The sequence below is a fragment of the Dermochelys coriacea genome, chromosome 3 (genome assembly GCF_009764565.3).
Source record: "Dermochelys coriacea isolate rDerCor1 chromosome 3, rDerCor1.pri.v4, whole genome shotgun sequence".
Taxonomy (NCBI): Eukaryota; Metazoa; Chordata; order Testudines; family Dermochelyidae; genus Dermochelys; species Dermochelys coriacea.
This window is the reverse complement of record NC_050070.1, coordinates 178,578,931-178,602,847: the sequence shown is the minus strand read 5'-3', so window position 1 is coordinate 178,602,847 and position 23,917 is coordinate 178,578,931. Positions and strand designations below refer to the sequence as shown.

Genomic DNA, 23,917 nt, shown 5'->3' with positions numbered 1-23,917 from the left:
ACAACATGGCAGATGAAATATAACGTTGATAAATGCAAAGTAATGGATATTGGAAAACATAATCCCAATTATACATATAAAAAGATGGGGTCTAAATTAGCTGTTACCACTCAAGAAAGAGATCTTGGAGTCATTGTGGATAGTTCTCTGAAACCATCCACTCAATGTGCAGCAGCAGTCAAAAAAGCAAACAGAATGTTGGGAATCATTAAGAAAGGGATAGATAATAAGACAGAAAATATCATTTTGCCTCCACATAAATCCATGGTACGCCCACATCTTGAATACTGTATGCAGATGTGGACGCCTCATCTCAATAAAGATATATTGGCATTGGCAAAGGGCAACAAAAATGACTAGGGGTATGGAATGGGTTCTACATGAGGAACCATTAATAAGACTGGGACTTTTCAGTTTGGAAAAGAGATGACTAAGGGGGGATATGATAGAGGTCTATAAAATCATGACTGGTGTGGAGAAAGTAAAGGAGGAAGTGTTATTTACTCCTTCTCATAACACAAGAACTAGGGTCACCAAATGAAATTAATAAGCAGCATGGTTTAAAACAAACAAAAGGAAGTATTTTTTTCACACATCAGCACAGCAAACCTGTGGAATGCCTTGCCAGAGGATGTTGTGAAGGCCAAGACTATAACAGGGTTCAAAAAAGAACTAGATAAGTTCATGGAGGGTAGATCCATCAATGGCTATTAGCCAGGATGGACAGGGATGGTGTCCCTAGCCTCTGTTTTCCAGAAGCTGGGAATGAATGACGGGGGATGGATCACTTGATGATTACCTGTTCTGTTCATTCCCTCTGGGGCACCTGGCACTGGCCACTGTCAGAAGACAGGATATTGGGTTTGATAGACCTTTGGTCTGACCGAGCGTGGCTGTTCTTATGTTCTTAAGGGTATTTTATCTGTATTTATCAGTTAAAACTGAAAATCGGAATCCCTAATGATAAGGAACTGAAAACAAGGTCTTATAATAGGAAGTACTAGCGAACCTTAATTGTAGGTGGTGCTACCATCCTGCCTAAACTACAATACAATAACAAAAGCTATTGATAGCTATGAACTGATGGGTGCTCCTACATTTCTGATTTTTCTGCATTCATGACATTAAACAGAAGAAAAACTGTCCCTTACTATGGTCTCCTTTCAGGTGCTTGACCAATCTAGTACAGTATGGACCATGTATTTCATGTTAGGGACCATTAATCAAGAGAGATTCTATTGTGAAGAACCTCCCTCTCCCTACTCCTGAATCCAGAACCCATAACTTCATTGCAGCAATGTAAGAACATGGTTATCTTAAAAAGTGACATCACAGCAGCATTAAGGATATAAACTCGGGGTGATAGGGGAGCTGCTTTGTTATGTTCTCCCAATTAGCTGTACTGCAGTTGTTTGTTTCCTAGTTGTGCATCCAGGGCTTTACAGTAATTATTCATTATTACCATATTCCTCTCTTGTTGCCTGCAGTTCCCATTGCTCTAATCTCTCCAACTGCCTTTTCAGTTTGATTTTATCCTCTTGTGTGTTTGATACTTCCATTTTGGAGTCCCCTACAAATTTGATCATGGTTGAATTTATGCTAAAGAAACACAGAATAGCCAACAAAGAAAGACACAAAGCAGCCACATGGAGTACAGAGTAATTCCACCTTGAAGTTCTCTATGAATCACGTGCTGAAAGCTACAGGCCAAGTATATATACATTTTTGTTTCTGTGATGATGAAGAACAAAAATATCCCCACTTTGCAGTTCTCCAAAAAAATCAAAGGGTGACATTCAATCCTGTGCAGATGTCTAGCACAAGGCCTATGCACCACTCAAATCCTACTCAAGGCTGTAAGTGGGGAATTTTACCCTAAAACCAAAGTTTGGTTCAGTTTTGGTTCAGATTTACAAACATTTTGCATGTATCTGCAAACATTCACTTCCAACCATATTTTCAAATGTAAGTGCACTGCTTAATAAAATGCACGGCTTTTCGTACGAAGCACATCTAAGATGATAATAAAGCAGTAAATAAACTTCCAAACTATCAATATTGCAGCAAATAAAATATTTACGTCTGACGCAAGTTCTGATGCGTTAAAGACTTTCAACCCAATCCTGAATTAGAAGGTTCAAGCTATCCAAATGATTCTTGGAATAAAGTAACTCACCCTCTGCATTAGAGAGACAATGGCATCCACTGCTGCTGTCAGACTCTTTCCTTCTTATTACAGTTAACCAGGAGCATAAACAGCATAATGAAGCTGAGCCCCTGAAAACTCACCAGGCTGTGCATAATTTCCACTCCAGCTGGATTCACTGTAAGTGCCTCATCATACAATTGCTTAGCCTCCTCCAAACTGCCTTTCATCTCTGCAAGTCTCCCACGCATGTACAGCACAGTGTGAGATGTGGGGAAAAGACTAGCTGCCTCCTGGATACAAAAGCCTGCTTCTTCGAGATGCCGTTGTTCCATGAAGAGTTCAGCTACAAAACAAAAACTATCATTAGTTTAAATAATTCAGTAACCTTTACACTTGTAATAATTACACTTTTTCCCTTAAACACATTAAATTAGAAGGTCTGGATCCTGCAAATGTTTACTATTATGGTTAGTGCTTACTACTGTGAGTAGCTCCATTGAATCGAGACTAATCTTAGCAGTAAGCACAGAGAAAGGTCTCAATTCAGGAAAGCATTCCTGGCAAATTTTAAGCACATCCTTAAAGTGCTGTCCTGAAAAGGGACAGACTTAAGTATGTACTTAAATGTTTTCTGAACTGGAGCTAAATATGTGCTGGATCTGGCCTTAAAAGAGCAGTATTAGTAGTTACGTAAGACTATTGCCAAACAGATAGAAGGAAGGCAGAATAAGAAGTCATGGTTGTCTGGTGGGAGGTTTGACAATGTCAGAGTAACAGGATACATTTAACTGAGGAGGCAGTTTTCTTATTTAAAGGGGAACTCCAAACTTGATTTTGTTAAATGGACTAATTTCTCTCAATGAGTTTTCTGATTCTCTATAAAGGTCTATATTCTGTGTATTATAGACATATTATATATTAAATGTCATATTTATTATTAAGAAACACAAACATGCACTTGCCATAAAGATAGAGATCTTAGATGAAGTCACTAACTGAAAATGCGATTGTTTTGCTGTTTACTTTTCTCACCAAGTAGCAATTGTACTAATGCTTTTCTTGCAAAGAAAAAATGGAACAAGCATACTAATACACTTTACTGACACTAACAATTTGTTTGTTAATATAAACACTGAACAAGATTTATTATGAACTAAATCCAACTCCTAATATTCTAAAAAACCTCAAAAAGGCTTCACAACAGGACATTCAGATTTCATTGAGCCATGTATTTGAAATGGGAGCTTCTAATATTAAAAACAAATACAGTAGTTCTCATTACTGCCACCAGGGAAAAGCAGCCTCAGTTTCTTTGTTCTATCACCTGGTCATGTTACCTGTGCTAATCAGCTGTGGAGGCTGCTGGACTCATTCCATATTATAGTAAGCTGCAGCCTTTTAAAAGCTTGGTTCAAAATTTTCAAACTCAGGTGCTAAAGGGAGGCAACTTATTCTGTATTTCAACACCGATTTAAATAGTCAGATTTTCAGAGGCAATGAATAACTTCAACTACAAGAGAAGTCAACGGGAGCTCCTGGGGCTCAGCACTTCTGAAAATTAGGTGTCGAACCTTTAGACACCCTAGTCTGAAAATACTGGCTGTAGCTTGTTGGATGACACAGATGATTCAAGGGATTGGTAAGGAGATACGGAGCTTTCTGTCTGCATGTAAACAGATCAAAAATACATCACAGCTTGGTAGCAACCAAAAGTTATTGCCATCTGAAGGCTGTTCCATGGCCTATCTGAAATGAGATTGTGGCCTCAGTCTACATTGCAAGTGGCACTTATTAGCAGACTCAGAGTGGTCAAATAAGGAAGGGATACAATTTCTGAACCCCATCTAAACCCTGAGGGTGGTCTTTCCAGGTCATGGGTGAGACACTGTGGAGAAGATTGCACATAGCTGGCCATGCCTGAGCTGTAATGTAGATAAATGATGCCATTCTCCAGGGTTATCAATATTGCTCCTTTCATGAGCAAAACATTCAGCTTTTAAAAGGAGCTCACTTTTTAAAAGAGGCTCATATACTCTGAAAAGTTCTGTGTATTATTTGCAGGAAAGAAACTGCATGCTTAACCAGAATAAAATCTCGGAATACACTTCCTTCCCAAGGCTCCAGGGGGATGCAGTTATCTCATCAAGCTGAGGACATGCTGAACCTTATTCCAATCTTGTGGGCAGGCAATATTTTACTTGCTCTTCCCAAAGCGAACAATGTTTTCCTGCTAAGTGTTGCATGGCAGCTGAGGATGTATATATTTACCATATGTACAATGCTGACTTGGGTATGCAAAGTGACAATTCACAGCCTGAAGAAAAATACATTGTTTGCTAGCACAGAAGTAAGAAGCAGCACAAGACCAAGGATGAAGTTAATGGGAGTTTTACCATTGATTTCGATGGGGTCAGGATTTTACCCCAGTTATTAAGGGCCAACACCTGCACTCAGCTAGGAATAAGTTGCCAGCAGTAACATTCTTTAGGTTTGCAGGGAGGAAGAGGAGAACCCGGCACCTAGAAGACCTTGATTCAACAAACTACTTAAGCATGTGTCTAATTTAAAGCACTTGAGTAGACCCACTGAAATAATTTGAAGTTAGGCACATGCTTAAGTACTTTTCTCAATGGGGGCCTGAATGAGGATAACAACAGTGGAAATATTGCATATGCATATTACCATCTTAGTTGCTCTGCTACCAACCAAAACAAAATGCAACTCAGACCATATAAGGTAAGAATGAAGGTCAGAAGGGAAGAATGTGAGAGTACATACAGCCTGTAACACAAAGTATGCAATATGAAGAGTACTTATTCCTCCTTTTAGCTGTGCCTGTGTGTCTGTAAATCCTCTGCAGTAATCACAATTATTAAAACATGGAATCTAAGAAAGATAAATAAATTGTATTTTATGGTATGGTAATGTAACATATTAAACTTCAGTCCATTTCTTTGCAAGCTCAAAAGTCAAAAGATGATTTAATGGTGTGGGAGGTTAATTTGCACAAAGAAAGAACAACATTGGACAACATCCAACTCTGTACCTTGTTTTTCTTTTTTTAACAGATCGATTAAGAATAAGGACCTTCCTGACAGAAGCAGAAACGGAAGTGCTTTTGGGTTGGAGAAGCAAGTAAGGAAAGGAAAGCACCCAGCCAACTAAAAGATACCAAGGGAAATGTTTTAGGCTTACATGTTTCCTAGAAATTTATTTTACACTTCTATTAGTCATTCATTCTATTTACAGATGAAAAAGATGCATTTATAATCAAAATTGAAAAACCAAGGAGTCATTTAATCTACCTGGTTAATGCTCCCACCCCTTCACCATTATACTAAATATTGCCCTAGTATTGCCACATTAGCACAGTCCAACACATAGGATCACATAGCATGCTCCCTTGCACCACCGAATCTTTCTTTCAATACATTTCTGACTGGTTACTTTGTTGGTACACTGGCAACCCCCTAATAGACAGCTCTATATGGAAAAGTTGCAACACCAGATTACATGCCCAAAAGCAGTCCAGGGGGTTGCTCCTCAGATGGAGTGAATAGAGTAAGATGGTAGATGTGATCTGCACTTCCTTACTTGTGAAAGGTTCTTAGTTTCAAGGAAGTCATGCAAGAGTGTTAAACTGCTGAACTGAGGAATTACTCTTCCTTCTGTGTTATTTACAGCTTATGATTCCAAACAGGCTATATCCGCTGGTATGTCACAGTATATTTCTCACAGCACAGCTATCAGTTTGACACCTCCAATGTCAATCATCCTCATAAAGGCCCAATTAGAACAATGTAGTTGCGCCACATTAAACTGGGCTAAATGACCTGGGATTCTCAAAGTGCTTCACAGTGAGACTACATAAAAGAAAGATCATCTCAACCACTGCCTCTTCTACCAACCTCCCAGGGCCAACAGCAGCAACTGCTACCATGGACAGTTATTAGGAAGAATTCAGGCATTTTTAACAAGGCTGTGTCTGAGTGGAATGAGAGGGAGAAAACAACCCTGCATTGCCTCCTTTCCCTCTGCTTTTGAAGCCCAATCCTGCATCCACTGAAGTCAATGGGAACAGTCCAAGTTACTTCAATGGGTGAAGAATTGGGCCCTTAATCTCTTCTTCCCATTTGCTCTTTTCCTTTCTCTCCTTTGTTCTCCTGCACATGTTGCCCAGCCATCTATCCCTTTTCTCCCCTGCTCCTGTGGATGCTCCTCTCTGGCTAGTGGCTCCAGACACCTCTGACAACATTCTGTAATCACTATTTCCACTGGTTGCTCCAGTCTTAATACTGGGTTTGGTCTGAGAGGCAGGTTGACATAGCCTTTCCTATGTATCAGCAAGCCTTAATAGGCTGGCTCCACCTCCCTGCTTCCAGCCATTTCCTCTGGCATCCAGTCTCATTTACATTTAGTTGGAACCAAGGAAAGGCACCAACATCAAATCACCTACCACCAGCAAATACTCTGCAGACCACACTTTAAGAACTTCTGCCTTAGACTCTCTAGCTGTTTAGTTCTTTGACAGCATCCTGTTAAATAGTTCATCTAAATAGAATAATAGCCATTTCTACATCAAAGAGCAATTAAGAGTTTAGTGCTGAACCTTAAACTATGACTTTATTCTGGGGCATGTGCATGTTTCAAAGTGGTATAAAGAATAATTCTCCCTGTCACCAAAGAATCCTTTACACAGAGGTAGGAACAATGGAAATTTTATCCAAAGGAACAAAAGATACTTTAAGTGATTTTCTTAATGTGATCCACCCAGAGCAAAATCTCAATCCTTTTGAAGTTTGAACACAATCACTGGTATCGGAGATCATAGAATCATAGAATCATAGAATATCAGGGTTGGAAGGGACCCCAGAAGGTCATCTAGTCCAACCCCCTGCTCAAAGCAGGACCAAGTCCCAGTTAAATCATCCTAGCCAGGGCTTTGTCAAGCCTGACCTTAAAAACCTCTAAGGAAGGAGATTCTACCACCTCCCTAGGTAACGCATTCCAGTGTTTCACCACCCTCTTAGTGAAAAAGTTTTTCCTAATATCCAATCTAAACCTCCCCCATTGCAACTTGAGACCATTACTCCTCGTTCTGTCATCTGCTACCATTGAGAACAGTCTAGAGCCATCCTCTTTGAAACCCCCTTTCAGGTAGTTGAAAGCAGCTATCAAATCCCCCCTCATTCTTCTCTTCTGCAGACTAAACAATCCCAGCTCCCTCAGCCTCTCCTCATAAGTCATGTGCTCTAGACCCCTAATCATTTTTGTTGCCCTTCGCTGTACTCTTTCCAATTTATCCACATCCTTCTTGTAGTGTGGGGCCCAAAACTGGACACAGTACTCCAGATGAGGCCTCACCAGTGTCGAATAGAGGGGAAATGTTGCAATGTTTAACTCTGACAGCTGACCCAAAGCTGACTGCACCATTCTATTCTGTGTGTCAGCTGGATCTGAAATACTGATCTAAGCATCATCTGCATAAACAATACCGCTGCAAACTACAATGCTTAAATAATGCTATAAATACCACACAGTAAAATGACCATGGGGGGGAAGCCTTGGGGGACCTCCTCTCCCCATACTGTAAGAAGATGACAGTTCCTACAATTATATGTTGTCATATATTTTCTGTTCCACTGAATTCATTTGTTTTCAGAAGCTGTTGGCATTTGGTACCTCTGCAGCCTGTGGCCTTGTAGAGAGAGCCACTTCTTTGTGGCCGTTATGCTTTCATCAGTGATTAGTCTCTTTATTGCCCCTGAAGAGAGATCTTTTTGCTTCTGTAAGATGACCTTAACGTTTAATCATCAACCAATCCTGTCTGCCATTATCACATTATTATGCACAGGGCTGAGGATTCAGGGGCAAGTTAGCCAGAGGATTCTCTGGGATACATCCTAAACCTAACCGACTCATTTGATATAAAATGTATACGCTGGGAAGGTGGAGAGGGTGAAATCATCATGTATTTCCAAGCCAGCTGCAGAAGCAGAGCCTAGCGGCTTATTTCTTTGAACCCTGATAATTGATTTAGATTCTCAAGGCTGTCTTTGCAAGGAAAAGGGCTAGAAAACACTTGTAAAATGGAATCTGAGTGACATACATTCCTTATTTCAAAAACAATAGGGTGCTCGGTCACAGGCTATACAGGGCCCAAAGGATGACTCAACCACTTTGTTTACAAAAGTTGCATAGTAACGACACAGAGTTATGTGTATACGTCACAGAGAATGACACAGAGTTACAACAGGTCACTCGCCATACCAATGGTTGCCAATGTGGAGTCCCTGTGGGGATCTGCCATGGGTCATGCATGGTCACCAAATGAAATTAATAGGCAGCAGATTTAAAACAAACAAAAAGGAAGTATTTCTTCACACAACACATAGTCAAACTGTGGAGCTCTTTGCCAGAGGATGTTGTGAAGGCCAAGACTATATAACGGGTTCAAAAAAGAACTGTCTGCCAGAAGCTGGGAATGAGCGACTGGGAATGGATCACTTGGTGATTACCTGTTCTGTTCATTCCCTCTGGGGCACCTGGCCTTGGCCACTGTCAGAAGACAGGATACTGAGCTAGATGTACCTTTGGTCTGACCCAGTATGGCCGTTCTTATATTCTTATGATCTGTCCCATAAGCCAGGGCTGGAATGTGCCAGAACAGTATTCTGGCACTTTTGCTGCATTGAGAACAAAATGGCATCCTCAGCACAGCATGAGCTCACACACACTGTGCGTGAGAGATCATGTTGGCGAGGATGGTCCCATGCTGGCAGGTGCATTCTGGTAGTAATGCAAACGAAAGGGGTCCAGGACAGTTAGACGCCAAAGGAGTCCTTGGGGAAAAAAGTTTGGGAACCACTTCTCTATACTATGGCTCATTCCAAACAAAGCGGTTGCAAAATGTACCAAAGAGCCATATTAAACTTAGGGGCAAATCCTTTAAGTGAGCATGTAATGACTGTCATTTTGGCTGACACATCGTAGGTTGTACTGGGAACCTCCAGAGCCAAAAGCATCAGTCGCTACAGCTTGAGCTAAAAATGTACCTGTATCTGGGGGCTGTAACACATACCCTCTGCGGATCAGTATGGCACAGAACACACACTGACCAGAGGGTATGCACATAAGACCCAAAAAGCTGCAGAGCTGCCGAAGTCCTGCTGCATGTGGGCAGCCAAGGGCAGTCTGCCTGGAGAGGCCCTGCACAACTGGCCCACACTAAAGCACTGCTCCACGGCAGGAGGGAGGCAGAGCAAGGATGGTCCAGGGCCACATGTCCACACGTGATGCAGACCCCAAGCCGGGTCAGTGCAGTGGTCCAAATCCACTACTAAGGCCAGGGACATCCAATTACCTTTAAATAGTAATTATTTTTTTAATCATAACATAATTAACCTGTTGAACTCACTGCTAAAAGACTTCTTTAAAGTTAAGAGCTTAAAATGATTCTAAGAAAGATCAGACATTTATATGGATAAGAACATCCACAGTTACATTATACAGAGTAAAAATGTACACAGAATATAAACTGTCATGATGTAGAGCAGAAGCCAAACACTAATTGACGACAGGAGGAAAGTTCTCCTGTGGGCAGACTGTTTTTTTTTTTTAATTATAAGATTTTTTGCACCTTCCGCTGAAGCATCTGGTAGTGGCTGCTGTCAAAGACAGGACACTGGAGTAGCTGTACCACTGATCTGATCCTGTATGACAATTCCCAAGGTCCTATGATCAGGAGTGTTTTCCATATCTGGCATGTGAAAATGTCCTGCGTTTTTCATAAGTGATTTGTGTGTGCACCTTATTTCCATCTAAGGCCCTGATCCTGAGAGATGCTGACCAACTGGGAGTTGCAGGTGGTCTATACCTCTCAGGTATGGCCCTAACTCTAGAACTGTCTTTAGCCATCATCTGCAAGGCACCAAGCCATTACCGTACCTTTTACTGGTGGACCCTGAAGATTATTTAGTTTATGTAATTTTAATGTTCTTTTGCCTTCTTTCTAGGGGCTGGGTTGTGGAAAAAGTATAGGCATGTAGGATTTGCCACCTTCTATCAGATTACTGGTCCACAAAGTCCAGTATCCTGCTTTTGGCAGTGACCAATATCTGATGCCTCAGAGGAAGGTGAAAGAAATCCATAATGTGCAGAACTGACTATGAGGTGAAGAGTCCTTTTGGTTTCTCTGGGCTGTTCACAAGAGATGTTGGATGGAGGTAATGGCAGGACAGAGATGAAACCAACCATCCCCATGGTTCAGAGGTGTTTGCATTTGAGAGTTTAGCTCAGGCTCCTTTCTAAACAGACACTTGGCCTATGCTGGAGGAGCCTGGAGCAGGGTCTACTAAACTGGAAGACTTAGTGATACCAATGATGGCTTCTTTCCTTCTGCAATAACATTTTACAGGGAACAAGGGCATCTCACATTATTGCTCCTTCCATCCAGATTCAACATGAAATGTAATCCATGCCTCCTATTAAACATTCCAGGCTATGAGAGTAAAACCTATGGGGCAGCCTTCCTTATTGTGAATCTTTGTTCAGCTGCATACTTGCTTTGTAGTAAATGCTCTGATGTTAAGCATAAGTCTTCTTCCCCTTCTCCCAGGCTCCAGCTTCTTGTATTTATCTAGTTTATGTGACTGGAAAGAAGACCCAGCAAACCTGCAGCATTTGAAAAGCTCAAGAATTCAAGTAATGAATGGGCAATTCTAAAATTTCAAAGCACTTTTTTAAACAAAAATATTTAAACTGCTTCAGCAGCTGCTACCACATTGTAGGATAATGGCTGATCCTAGAGATCTCACCAAAGCTAATAAAGAAATCTTACAAATCTGAAACAACTTCAGCAACAACACGATGTTTGAGGGGGCTTAGGCTCATTGCAAACTAAGGAGGAAAAGCGTATAAAACACTTGTGCGAACAGCACTAATGTGAGTACTACTGGTTGATCTGCATGGCATTACACAAGAATATTTGGAGAAAATAGGCCACGCCCTTTCCTGTCCCCTCCATCGTTCCATTTCCTGCCGTAGCATCTGTGATGTGGCTGTGTGGATCCTGGCCTGTCAGGGCTGAGGATACCAAGCCTTAGCCCTGCAACACTTTCTTGTGGAACAAGGTCCATCTCCTCTAACGTAGCTCCTGTTTCCCAGGAATTGGTCCATAATAAATAAAATTAAAAGCATTTTGTGAAGGAAGAAAAACCTTCTGCTGTAGATAAGGCCAGGGAGCAGATGTTTTCCATTAACCGTGCCATTCTGCATTGGCTTTCCTCACATTTATGGCACATTCACTGTAATATTTGTAAAGGGTAAATTGCTGACATGTTTACTGAGCTAGAAAATGGCTCTCCCAAACTCATCACATTCTGATGGGGGTGGAATAATTCTCCTAGTAATTTCTTTTAAAGTATACCTCTGAAAAAAGTCAGCTAGAGATCTACCTGCTAAAATTTGATGATTGTGTTTAGCAGGCATCTAACCAATCCCATATCAAATTACAAGAGCTACTTTGCTGTGAGTAGCCATATTTGGTAAAGTACTGGGTTAGGCAAGAAACTGAATGCTAGTAATGGCAAACAAAAGTGGACAATGTAGTCAAAAGAAAAGCATAAAATAATATAGCCACACAGGTTGAAGTAACAGAGCTCTGCTTATTAAGATGAGCTTGAAGTATTCAAAGGCTAGTACGCAGATAAGGCACACAGTTATTAGTAGCCAGCATCAAAACCACAAAGTTCAGAGTAGAAATAGCTCTACAGAACAAAGATATTTGAAAGTTTTAAAACATTGCTTTTCTGTGATAACATGTCACTCAAACAAAAGCCATCTTGTTGAACGGATTCAATAAAACTCAAGGTGAGGCTCAACTCTAAACCTGAACTTTAATTTTTTTAGTTGTTCCCTTTGCAGAATAACTACTTTTATGTTTTCAAAAAAAGATGAAAAAGAGCACTGACAAGATATTAACAGGGAAAAGTTGCTGAGAACATTCCCTAGGCCAGATTTCTTTCTGCAATGGATTAGCAGCCCTATAAACATTAACTTCTCAGATCCCTCTTTCAGAATACATGTTTATACATCCACAGTGTAAATAGAATTGTAAATAGAAAAGTAGAAATAGAAATAGAAAAAGCAAATAGAATTGTAGAAGATTAGGGCTGGAAGAGACCTCAGGAGGTCATCTAGTCCAACCCCCTGATCAAAGCAGGACCAACACCAACTAAATCATTCCAGCCAGGGCTTTGTCAAGCCGGGCCTTCTAAACCTCTAAGGATGGAGATTTCACCACCTCCCTAGGTAACCCATTCCAGGGCTTCACCACCCTCCTAGTGAAAAAGTTTTTCCTAATATCCAACCTAGACCTCCCACACTGCAACTTGAGACCATTCTTTCTTGTTCTGTCATCTGCCACCACTGAGAACAGCCTAGCTCTATTCTCTTTGGAACGTCCCTTCAGGTAGTTGAAGGCTGCTATCAAATCCCCCCTCATTCTTCTTTTCTGCAGACGAAGTAAGCCCAGTTCCCTCAGCCTCTCCTCATAAGTCATGTGCCCCAGCCCCCTGATCATTTTCATTGCCCTCCGCTCGACTCTCTCCAATTTGTTTACATCCCTTCTGTAGTGGGAGCCCCAAAACTGGACAAAATAATCCAGATGTGGTCTCACCAGTGCCGAATAGAGGGGAATAATCACTTCCCTCGATCTGCTGGCAACACTCCTACTATGCAGCCCAATATGCTGTTAGCCTTCTTGGCAACAAGGGCACACTGTTGATTCATATCCAGCTTCTCATACTATTCTGATGGTATTCATAGCTAGAGTTCTTAATAGTAAAAGCACTGCATACCATTTGCAAAGCACAGCAGGGGGATTACTTACAGCTGCCTCTGGTGTGGGTATGGGGCAGTATTTTTTAAAGTTATTATTAATTTATTTTGTTTTGCAATAGTGACCTGAGGCCACTCAGATCAGAATTGGGCCCTCAATGTATTATCTGCTGTACAAACATAAAATAAAGGATAATCTGAAACAGCGTGCATGTGCCCCTCCCCAAGAAGGGGAAGTACTGTTTAATCAACTCTCAAGAGGGAAAGCCTGAGTACAAACTGACTATCTTGGAAGAAGGAGTAGTCAGTTGGAACTTGTTGAAGGAGACTTTGAAAGGAGCAGCATGGACCTGGGTTCCCAAGAAGAACCCGACGCACAGCCTGGCCCCTGTTTCAGGGCTGCTTTTAAACACATGCTTAAGCCCCCTTTCTTGAAGACAAATGTTCTGCTGAACTGAGGCCCTGGTGAGGAGCTGCTTCTAGGACCTGCAGCAAAAAGCATTTAGGCTTATTAATACAAATACCTTGACAGGACTGTTGACACCTTTAAGAAAAGCTATCACGCCAAGGACTAAGGCTTGTTATTAAAAACCCAGAATCAGACAAACCCTAGCTGCCTGAAGGCACGGGTACGCACTTGACTGTGTGCTGGGACCCTGAAGTGGCAATAGGCTGTACTTTCAAAGTTTCCAAGAGACTTAATCATTTATGGTAACAATTCCATTCTACTCAGGTTCCTATACCACACTTATCATATGGTAGCTGAGCATCTTCCAAAGCTGCATATAGCAACATGATTTGCATCTGTCAACTGTGATTCCCTTTCCTCCATTCCTTTCCCTCTTGGGGTTTGCAAAAAGAAAAGGAGTACTTGTGGCACCTTAGAGACTAACAAATTTATTAGAGCATAAGCTTTCGTGAGCTACAGCTTCATCGGATGCACGAAAGCTTATGTTCTAATAAATTTGTTAGTCTCTAAGGTGCCACAAGTACTACTTTTCTTTTTGCGAATACAGACTAACACGGCTGCTACTCTGAAACCTCTTGGGGTTTGTTACCATAGATATAACCTGAGGGCTATTATGTTTGATGTCTTTACATGCTGGTTAGCGAAGGCAAGGTTGAAAAGCTGCTTCATATGCTGTCCCCCACAGCACCAGCAGCCCAGGTATCACTCCAGGTGAGGAGGGAGAGAACCAGCGAGTCAGGAGAACTGGCTTCAGCGTGCACACATTCCCCCCCTCCCCTGACTCCCCAAATATAGCAGTCAAACTACACTTATGGAAGGGATCCACCTGCCCCTTGGGCCCCACCTCAGCTCTCGCTGACCTTTAGGCAACGTTTAAATCCATGGCTTATCCGAGCTCCATCCCAGAAGACTCTGGTGTCCTTAGTGCCCAGGCTGTCTGGCAGCTTGCTTTGCAGTGCTGCTGGAGGGGGGCTGCTCCCAGGCACCTGCTCTCTTGCTCTGTGCTGGGGCTGCAGCTCCCCGGGCTCTTCCCCCTATGGCAACTGAGGTGCTGAGTGCAGGGGCAGGAGTGCAGCAAGCTAATCCTGGGGGCTCCCGCAGCATCAGCCCTGCCTTCCCGTGCCTGCCTCACACAGTGCACCACTACACAGAGCCCAATATCCCCTGGGACACCTGCCCCCAGAGCCTGGGATCCCCTCGCCCCTCTGAAGACCAGGATCTCCTGGACACATCCTCTGCAGACTAGGGCAAATCCAGTCCCCAATCTGGGATCCTTCCTGTCCCATGGGGACACACCAGAGCCCCCCACTTGCCTGGGCCTCCTCCCTTCCCAGGTCACCTCCCTGTTGCGGTTTAAACTGCCTGCAAGAAGCCAAGCATGCCTGTACCGCTCCCCATGTACATCCTCTCTCCAGAGCCCAGGGCATGACATCCTTCTTCCTCCACCCTCTGGTGAAATAGACTCCTTCCCCCAAGACTGTGGACGTGAGGATGAAATTAAGCAGGTGGAAACTCAAAGCCATCAGGGGAAACCTTCCTGGTAGTGTGAGATGTCTATCTTAGGCTGTGGAACAATCTCCCAAGGGAAGGGCTGGAACTCCCAAGGCTTGGGACTTTTAAAAGGAGACTGGACAAAACATCCGTGCATCGGCAGGGAGACAGACCAAGACAGGATGATCACAGAGGGCTTTTTCTTCTCTAACTTCTATAATTCCATTCCACTATTCTGGGAGTACAAATTTTGGTACTAATAACCTGGTGCCTGGATCCCGTTGCACTGGGACTGTGAAATAGTACCCTGACACGCAACTCCTACTGGGTCAATAGTGTAGATCCTGCTGCTAGTACAGCTGTTTGCAGGTGCCCTTGTATTTAGCTGAACCGTTACACTCAGGGATTGAGTGCATCCCCACTATATTGTGAGCATGCATTCTGACACTGCTGTCCTGCTGTGTGGATCCCAGTGTGCTTGTTCTGTGAATTTTTGGCACTCACATCTTGCTATATTTACCTCTCTGTGCTGGTAGTGCTGGTGCCCTGGTGTAATGACGATATTCTGCTAGAAATTGAATTCTGAAAATAGTGCCCTGGTGTGATAGTCACTCTGGGCTGTTAATGTGAATCCTCCATTTCTGTATGCATTGTTGTAGCCCTATTAGTCCCAGGATATTAGAGAGACAAGGTGGGTGAGGTAATATCTTTTATTGGAGCAACTTCTGTTGATGAGAGAGACTTCTGAGCTTCTGCAGAGCTCTTCTTAAAATCTGTAAGCTTGTCTCTCTCACCTATAGAAGCAGGTCCAATAAAAGATAGTACATCATCCACCCTGTCTCTCTAATGTGAATCTTGTCATTATGGCCCTGGCATCTTAACATACTGAGACCATTAATCTTGGCCACTAGAGGAGGACTGTAAAATCTTAATGCTAATAGCCTGCTGTTTAGATCTTACTCCACTCTGAGCCTGGGAGTTATAATTTTGGCATGTGTATCCTGATGCAAATCCATGAAGGCAGTGGAGTTTGGAAATAAGATGAACAAAGAGCCAGCCTTACAGGTGGAAGCCATGGTTGGGGGGTACTGTGGTCAAGAGGCAAGGAGCTGGATGGGCCTGGGATGCGAAGCCATGGAAGGGAGCTTAGGGCAATGGGGGTGGGGGGGAGGGAGGAGAGGAGGTGGCAGCAGGGCCCAGGGGCAATGGGGAGGGGAGGGGGATTCCTCCACCACTTTGGCCTTGGGCCCCCCTACTTTTATAAAGGTTCCGGTGCCCTTGGGACTCCCCTCAGCAACCTGGGTTCCCTGGGCGGCTGCTGCGGTTTTTACCACAGCCCAGCTCTCGCTTTGGTCCTGGCCGGGGGAGAGGCCTCAGGGGAGAGGAGGAGCAGGGGGTACAGCCCCATGCTGAGGGGCATGTGGGGCACCCAAAAGTTCTTTGTGCCCAGAGCCCTAATAAATCTTAATCTGCCTCTGTTTGCTACAAGTTTATTATAATGAGGAGGAATAGGGAAACAGTGCTTAGTTGAGCCACTGATTTATGAATCCTCTCTCAAAGAAATTGAATATTAACAACAACAAAACAAGAATACTTTTAGCACTTGTATAGCCCTCCTAATCCACAAATCTCAAAGCCTTTCACAAGGGTAGCTAAGTATGCTCCTCTTTTCAGAGATAGGTAAACTGAGGTCCAAAGAAGTTAGGTCACTTATCCAAGGTCATATGGAGAGTCACTGGCAGAATGGGGAATAATGAAAGTCAGATCTCCTCATCCCCAGTCCAGTAATGCCTTATTCCATAGAATGTAACATACTACCTTTTTATCTTTGGAGGGAGTGGGTGTGAAGAATGGAGAGAAAATATTTGGCTGCAAGAAGCCTGAAATTCAACTAGTTTGACTTTTGGTCTCCATAGTATCACTGTAGATATGTATAAATGTGTTGACAGTTATTCATTAACACTAGACCCATATTTTCTGTCTGTAATGTCCGATCAACCTTAATAGTTTCCTTTTCAAGATGCCCTTATAAACAAATCTTTGATAAAGTTTCTCCCATTCATAAGAAGCAGTTTCATTTAATCAGTAAATACCAATGCTGGTCTATTGTAAAGCCTATTAGACATTTGTTGAGCTAACTCCAACCCCTCTTTCGGCCACATACTGTCAAAAGCAAAATACTTTTAAAAATTAATTAATTGATTCTCATTCTTTATGAATGGCACCATGGGTGAAATCCTGACTCCACTGAAATCAATTGGGAGTTTTACTAGGATTTCATCCCAGGTCTCTATCTACATTTGGGGTTTAAGACTCCCAAGAATGTGATATGTGAATGACTGATGCAACTGATGTCACCATTCTCACAAATAGATGCAATAGCTCTTTCTTTACACACAAGTATGTAAACCCAGATCACTTTCAGATTTAAGATTACATACACTACAGACTGCTTAATCCCTTCCAATAAGTATGATGCAGATGAGATGGGAGAAGATTATTGGTATGGCCAATCTATCAATGCAATGGATTTTAACTTTTAAGATGTCTACCTCCACTGTATTTGAAGTTTCTGTAGCCCTTGACACGAATATAACATCCTATAATTTAGTGGCCTCATCTTGCAATCTTTTTATTGTGCAGGACAGTGAGGGTTTACAGGGTAAAACTTTAGATATGAAGGGAAGATTGGACTGGTTTTTAAGTTCTGCATAGGGACTAATTGCACAAACACAGAGACGTACCAGCTTGGAGCCAGATCTGTTCCAGAATTGTCCAGAGTTGCATGGGTCCTTGCCTCAGGGCAGTATTCTGCACAGTTACTTCAGACAGGGCCTGTTCCAGTCGTGAAGCAGCAACAGAAGAGGTGCGCTGTGAGCCTAAAAACGAAACAACAATGAATGTACAATCCACCATTTTCCCTTGGCTAATGAAAGACCGTGGTCTGATTCTTCCCTCCACTGGGCCAGCTTTACGCTAGTGTAACTCCAATGACTTCAAACTGTTGGAACAGAATGGAGAATCAGACCCTGCAGCTTTTCACTTTCTAACAGATTAATTCAATTTTCAGACCCCTGGATTACTCAAGGGCTGCAGCTCAAAACAAACAAACAGATTAAGGGCTGGTCTACACTGGCATTTTACAGCGCTGCAACTTTCTCGCTCAGGGGTATGAAAAAACGTCCCTCCAAGAGCCACAAGCGCCAGTATAGACAGTGCACCAGCTTTGCTGTTGCCAGTGTAGACTAGCCCTAAGATTCAGCCAGTAATTTTACAAAAGTCTGCTTAGCAACCTCAAGGAAGCAACTATATTTTGCTCATCTGGAAAGGAGAATAGCCAAATCAAATCTATTGTAAAATACTCGCTAATAATCAGATTTATTTACAAACACACTGTCAAACTACGAATTATGGACTATTAATATGAAATCTCGGTAAAATATTACAAATTTGGTTAGAACAATTCACCTAGCATGTAAATTTCAAGTAACGTCAATATCATTCCACTGGTTTAGACACTTGCTTGATTTTACTTTTAACCTTGGGCAGTGGAAAAATCTCAGAGCTTTGACTACATTAACCTTTAATATGTCCTATACTATTATGTACGCATAATTCATTTAGAATTTCCATCTCTGCAAACAGAATACTATATCAAACATTGTTCCTTAAAGAAGTGCATGGACAGAGTGCCCATAGGTTTCCAGAGCTGGGCATGAGCAGGATCACGTGCCCATGCATATTACGAAGCACCAGGATGGCCTATCACCTAAGAAAAGGTTACAAAATGGGAGGAAAAATAAACCTGATCCGAAATCAGAGTTTGGTTTTAAGCTTCTAAAATAATGTCAAGAAAGTAAGTAAATGTGACTAAGGCTGAAAATACTTCCCCAAAGAGCTGTTGTGACAGAAGCTGTTGCCCAGACAACATTATTCCTGAACACACTCTTCAGTATTGACCTTGCAGACCCAATGATCCTAGGGTTATACCCTGTCTTGGCTTGCTAGAGCCACATGGTTGGGGCAGTGAAGGCTTTGTTACCTAGAGACATTCCGCCAGGATGGTTCAGGGCAATGGAGGGGACAGATGGGTACAAAACTTGTGGTAGGCATACACGGCTGGCTTTTTAAAAGGAACTGCTTGCCTTCCCAGCACAAGTGTGCTGCACACATGTTGCCAAGCCACACTCCCTTGCCAGCAGACCACGATCCACTGGGGCTGTGGAGTGCCAGCAGGCACAGCAGCCTGATCCCCCATCTAGTGCTCTCATGAGCACTGAGTTGGAATCCTGCCCTACTCAGTGGATGTTGCTGGGTGGAAGGCGAGTAAGATGCTCCCTGTGCCCATTTGCCTTCTAAGACACCTATGCAGCACAGGGCAGGATTTCACCATAGCTTTTATATAACTCAGAGCCTGTGAGACATAAATGTCTGAGGATAATTCAAACACACAACTGGAAGACTAGCACTGCTATGGGACATATTTGTTTCATTATCTCACTGCTGAGTGTCATTCATTTTAAGCAGCAAAACTCCAGAACAGTCCTGTAATGCCTTTGGTGCATGCACCCTCTACAACTCACTTTAAAAATGTAAATGTTCTCTTCCTAAATGCATTCTTTAAGTTCCTACATATTTTCAAAGACATTCCTGGTCTAATGTTCCAAAGAGATGACAATGTGGTAACGTAATAATTATGACTTCAAATTATTTGGGGGTTTTTGATTCTGCAATCAATCTATCCTGATTCTTAAATTAGTGACCATCATCACATTATCTGAGTGCTTTAAAAACAGTATGCATTTATATATTTATCTCCCAAGACTGTCCCCTCTCAGAGTGTCTTTTTCAAAGCATGTTACTTAAAAAGCCGATTCCATGATTTATGGACCTGTTCTGATTACATTGACAGGGCAGACATGAGTCTGTTTCATTCACATCCCCAGAGCTTAGGGAAACCCTGATCTTCTGAGACAGATCTGGGAGACCGTACCACTTCAGTGCAACTTTGGTATTCTGTTGAGGTTCAGACTGTGCCATACAGGTGAACGCCCACTTATAAGCTATCTCATCTATCTATCTCAAAGCAGACTTTCTAGGAACATTGTTTCTCAGTTGTACTTCAAAAATATAGTTCTCTCTCTATCCCTACAATGTATTAGTTGGGTAGTTTCAAATAAAAGTAAAGTATGTGATTTGAGTTTGATCCTGCCAGCCACTGAGTTCCTCAACTTGCAAGGTAGTCAAAGGGAGTTGAGATACTCAGCATCTTGCAGCACAAGGCTGTTAGTGTCTAATAAGCTGAGTGACTTTTACATTTTCTTAATTTATAGTTGTTTCCTCTTCCAGTCACACTTAACGACATAAGTGGATCATGGTAGATGCTATGATAATACAAATAATAAACAACAATAATAAGTAGAGATCACAAAATCATTTCCTCTGCAAATGTAGGATATAGTCTCCTGGCAGAAGAAATACCCACATATTAAGCTCATGTATCCTTGATCTTAGACAGAAGGCAAGAGAAGTGCAAAACTGTCTCTTTCAATAGAAGCATAAATCTTACATAAAATCAAAAAACAAAAAAAGCACTGAAATCCCACACCTCAGAATTTTAATTTCATGCTCCAAAACATGAAGATGTTGGAGTAATACATTATTACATCAATTAGTTATTTACTGCAGTATCTTTTTTTAGCAGCTTCACTAGACAGAACATAAAGTCTACATCTTGCAGTAAGTTCTCACATTTGGAGAAAGAATCATAAAAATAAGAAAATTGTTTTTACTCATTGTATAAGTCATATAAATGTATCTAGAGAAGTTATAAAGCACTGTTCTAAGATCATTGTGGGACCAAGAATCAAGTTTAATATCTGTCCGTGAAAAATCAGTCAGTGGAGGAAAATCAAAATGGTACCACAAGTCAGAAAAAGAATGAAACAGCAAGGCACCTGATTGGGCTCAGTGAATTTAGTTAGGAGCATTGCTCCAGTCAGGAGGAGCTGAAGAAAACAAGGAGCAGCTAATGTTCCTGGCAGCAAAACTAAGACCATCTCTACATTAGTAAGCTTACAGTGGCACAGCTGTACCAATGCAACTGTGCTGTGGTAAGATCTCCTGTGTAGCTGCTCTGTGTTGATGGGAGAGAGCTCTCCTGTCGACATAATTAAACCAACCCCAATGAGCAATGATAGTATCTCCTGCCAACATAGTGCTGTCCACAATGGCGCTTCTACCAGTATAACTTGCGTCGCTCTGGGCTGTGTTTTTTCACACCCCTGAATGACATAGTTATACTGACAAAAGTGCTAGTGTAGATACAGCCTAAAATTCTAGCACAGAATAATCTCATTATGGTATAACTGAAAGAGAGGATGGTGTCAAACAATCTGAATAATCCTCCCTGCAGTGAAGATTCCAGAGAGCGAAATGACTGAACATTACCATTCCACTGCAGTGTATTCCCAGGGGATTTCTGCAAGGAACTAGAGCCTGCTCCAGAATGATCCAAAATCAAGGCAATCAGCACCAGTTACCAGCTGAGCGTGCTGACTGCCTTCTACCTATGACTAAAGGGACCCAACCAAGGGCACTGAGCCCAGCAGCCTCTCTTCCCCTTCTTCACATGGGGAACAAAAAGAAGCAGACTTTGGAAAGCCCAGATCTCTGGAACTCTTTCTTGAAATCAGCCAGGGTGCATGGAGTAAATCAGGTCTTTGCAGCATCACCCACCCTCCACATTGGGAGCAACAGCAACCGCCACATGCCATGAACTCTGAAACTTGGACTTTGGAGAGGAAGGGGAAAGGGCTCCCTGTCTATAGATGGACTGTACACAGCACAGGTCCTGTGAGTGTGAGAGAAAGCGCTGAAATCATCTCTGGAGACTGGCGTGGCTCAAGGGTGTGCCAGTGATACCCCTTTCCCCTGACAATGTGGCAGCCACAAAAGTGATTTCTGGAAGGAAAAAAGAGCATGGATTTAGAAAGATCCCAAATCAGAGCTACTTCCACAAGGCAGTCAGCATCAGTTACAGTGGAGGGTGCAAGGGTTAAGTCGACCTAGTTTTCTCAGGTTAGACACCAAAAATCGAGGCATACAACATTTAAAAAAATTCAGTTTAAGTGACTTGCCCGAAGTCATGTACTGAGGCAATAGCTGAGATGGGACTAGAACCCAAGTCTCTTGAGTCCCAGCCCCTATCCATTGGGCTATAATGCCTCATTGCAAAAAGTTTGTTCTTTAAAACACAGCCATGGAGACTGCGTCCTTAACTCCCTTGTAAGTCAATTGAAGTAGCACACTCTTACATTAGTGCTGAATTTGACTTGTTCTCTTCAATAATCCAAATTCATACTGCAGGACCCTGCCTCATGCAGACAACGGAAAAGGGGATTTAAACAACGTATGGCGACTCATCATAACAGAAGGTAATACAAGGAAATGGAATAAACAGATTAAAAATTACATGAATAGATGTGCACAGAATTGATAAGATTACAGTGTTATAAATAGAAAAGGAGTACTTGTGGCACCTTAGAGACTAACAAATTTATTTCAGCATAAGCTTTTGTGAGCTACAGCTCACTTCATCGGATGCATTCGATGAAATGAGCTGTAGCTCACGAAAGCTTATGCTCAAATAAATTTGTTAGTCTCTAAGGTGCCACAAGTACTCCTTTTCTTTTTGAAGATACAGACTAACACGGCTGCTACTCTGAAACCAGTGTTATAAATATATACACTAAGGGCTCAATGCTGCGAATGCACATGGGAGCAGCCCCAATGAATTCAACAAGTAAAGTTCACATGCATGAATGCTTGTAAGGTCAGATCCTAAGCTTGTCATGCATTTTATCCATCTGAAGAGGATATATCTTAATCCTACATAATTTACTAAGAGGTGTATATTTAACACTGAAAGACAATGCACAAAATAAGTGGCTGTTTTCTGCATGTGATATCCTTCTCTCTAAGGGTAAGTCTACACTGCAGCTAAGAGTGTAATTTCCATCGCAGATAGACATACCCACGCTAGTTCAATTAGAACTAGTGCACTAAAAATAGCAGCATAGCCATGGCTATCCAGACGGCGTCACAGGTTAGCCACCCTGGATACCATCTGCTGGGCCCCCCAACCCCAATCGGAATCGGAGTTGGGACCACTGAGCATGCACCAGCATCAGGCCTTGTAGTGAACACAAATTAACTGTTTCCTGGCCACTGTTTTTCTTTTTTTGTAATCAAGTGAGTGCTGTTGAGATAAACCCAATGATATACTTATAAGGGCAAGGATGGGAGAAGCCAGGAAAGTTCTCGCCTTTAAACTATCTGTTCTAAATGTTAACTACTTCCTGAGCCCCAGGGAATACAGCCATTCCTTCTCCTCTATAAATTTTCGAAAAGTTAGCATCAAGTCAATGGCACTGTCGCTCTTTACAGAGCATGGTGTATGTGCTGAAGAACTCTTTGATGGCTGCTGAGTCTGATGCGCGAGTGACAGTCCCATCCACAGGTAGGGCACACCCATGCACTAGCAATGCTCTGAATCCAAGCAGTAGATTCTTTCCTCCTCTGACACCAGTCATCGCAAAGCTTGATCCAGTCTGCCTTGCAACACCTCGCTCCACCTACAAGCTGTCTCCAAGAGCAGCATTCTGCACTGCTTTCCCAATCATCCACAGAGATTCCAAAGGATATGAAGTCATCTTTGCAAGCATCCTAAAATCTGCACAGCGGTCTGCCTCTCTTTCTAGACCCTTTGAGAGCTTCAGAGTACAGCACATTCTTCAGGATCCTGGCATTTGCTTGACATGTCCAAGACACCTGAGTCTTTTCTTACTAATCAACATTTCCATGAATGACATATGAGGATGATTTAACACTTCCACATTCGTCACCTTGTCTTGCCATCTTATTCAAAGAATTTTACACAAGCATCTGATATGAAAGCTCTTTAGTCT

General features: G+C 42.3%; 1 protein-coding gene across 8 annotated transcripts in view; it reads right to left on the bottom strand.

The window, feature by feature from the left end:
- Positions 1-23,917, bottom strand: part of TTC7A (tetratricopeptide repeat domain 7A) — a 268,350-nt gene that overhangs the window by 60,650 nt on the left and 183,783 nt on the right. For all 8 annotated transcript variants that reach the window (XM_038395347.2, XM_038395348.2, XM_038395349.2 and 5 more), the window contains 2 exons: positions 17,693-17,827; positions 2,290-2,492 (listed from right to left, as the gene is read on the bottom strand). In XM_038395347.2, the coding sequence (XP_038251275.1) occupies positions 2,290-2,492; positions 17,693-17,827 (338 nt within the window). The remainder of the gene's footprint in view (positions 1-2,289; positions 2,493-17,692; positions 17,828-23,917) is intronic.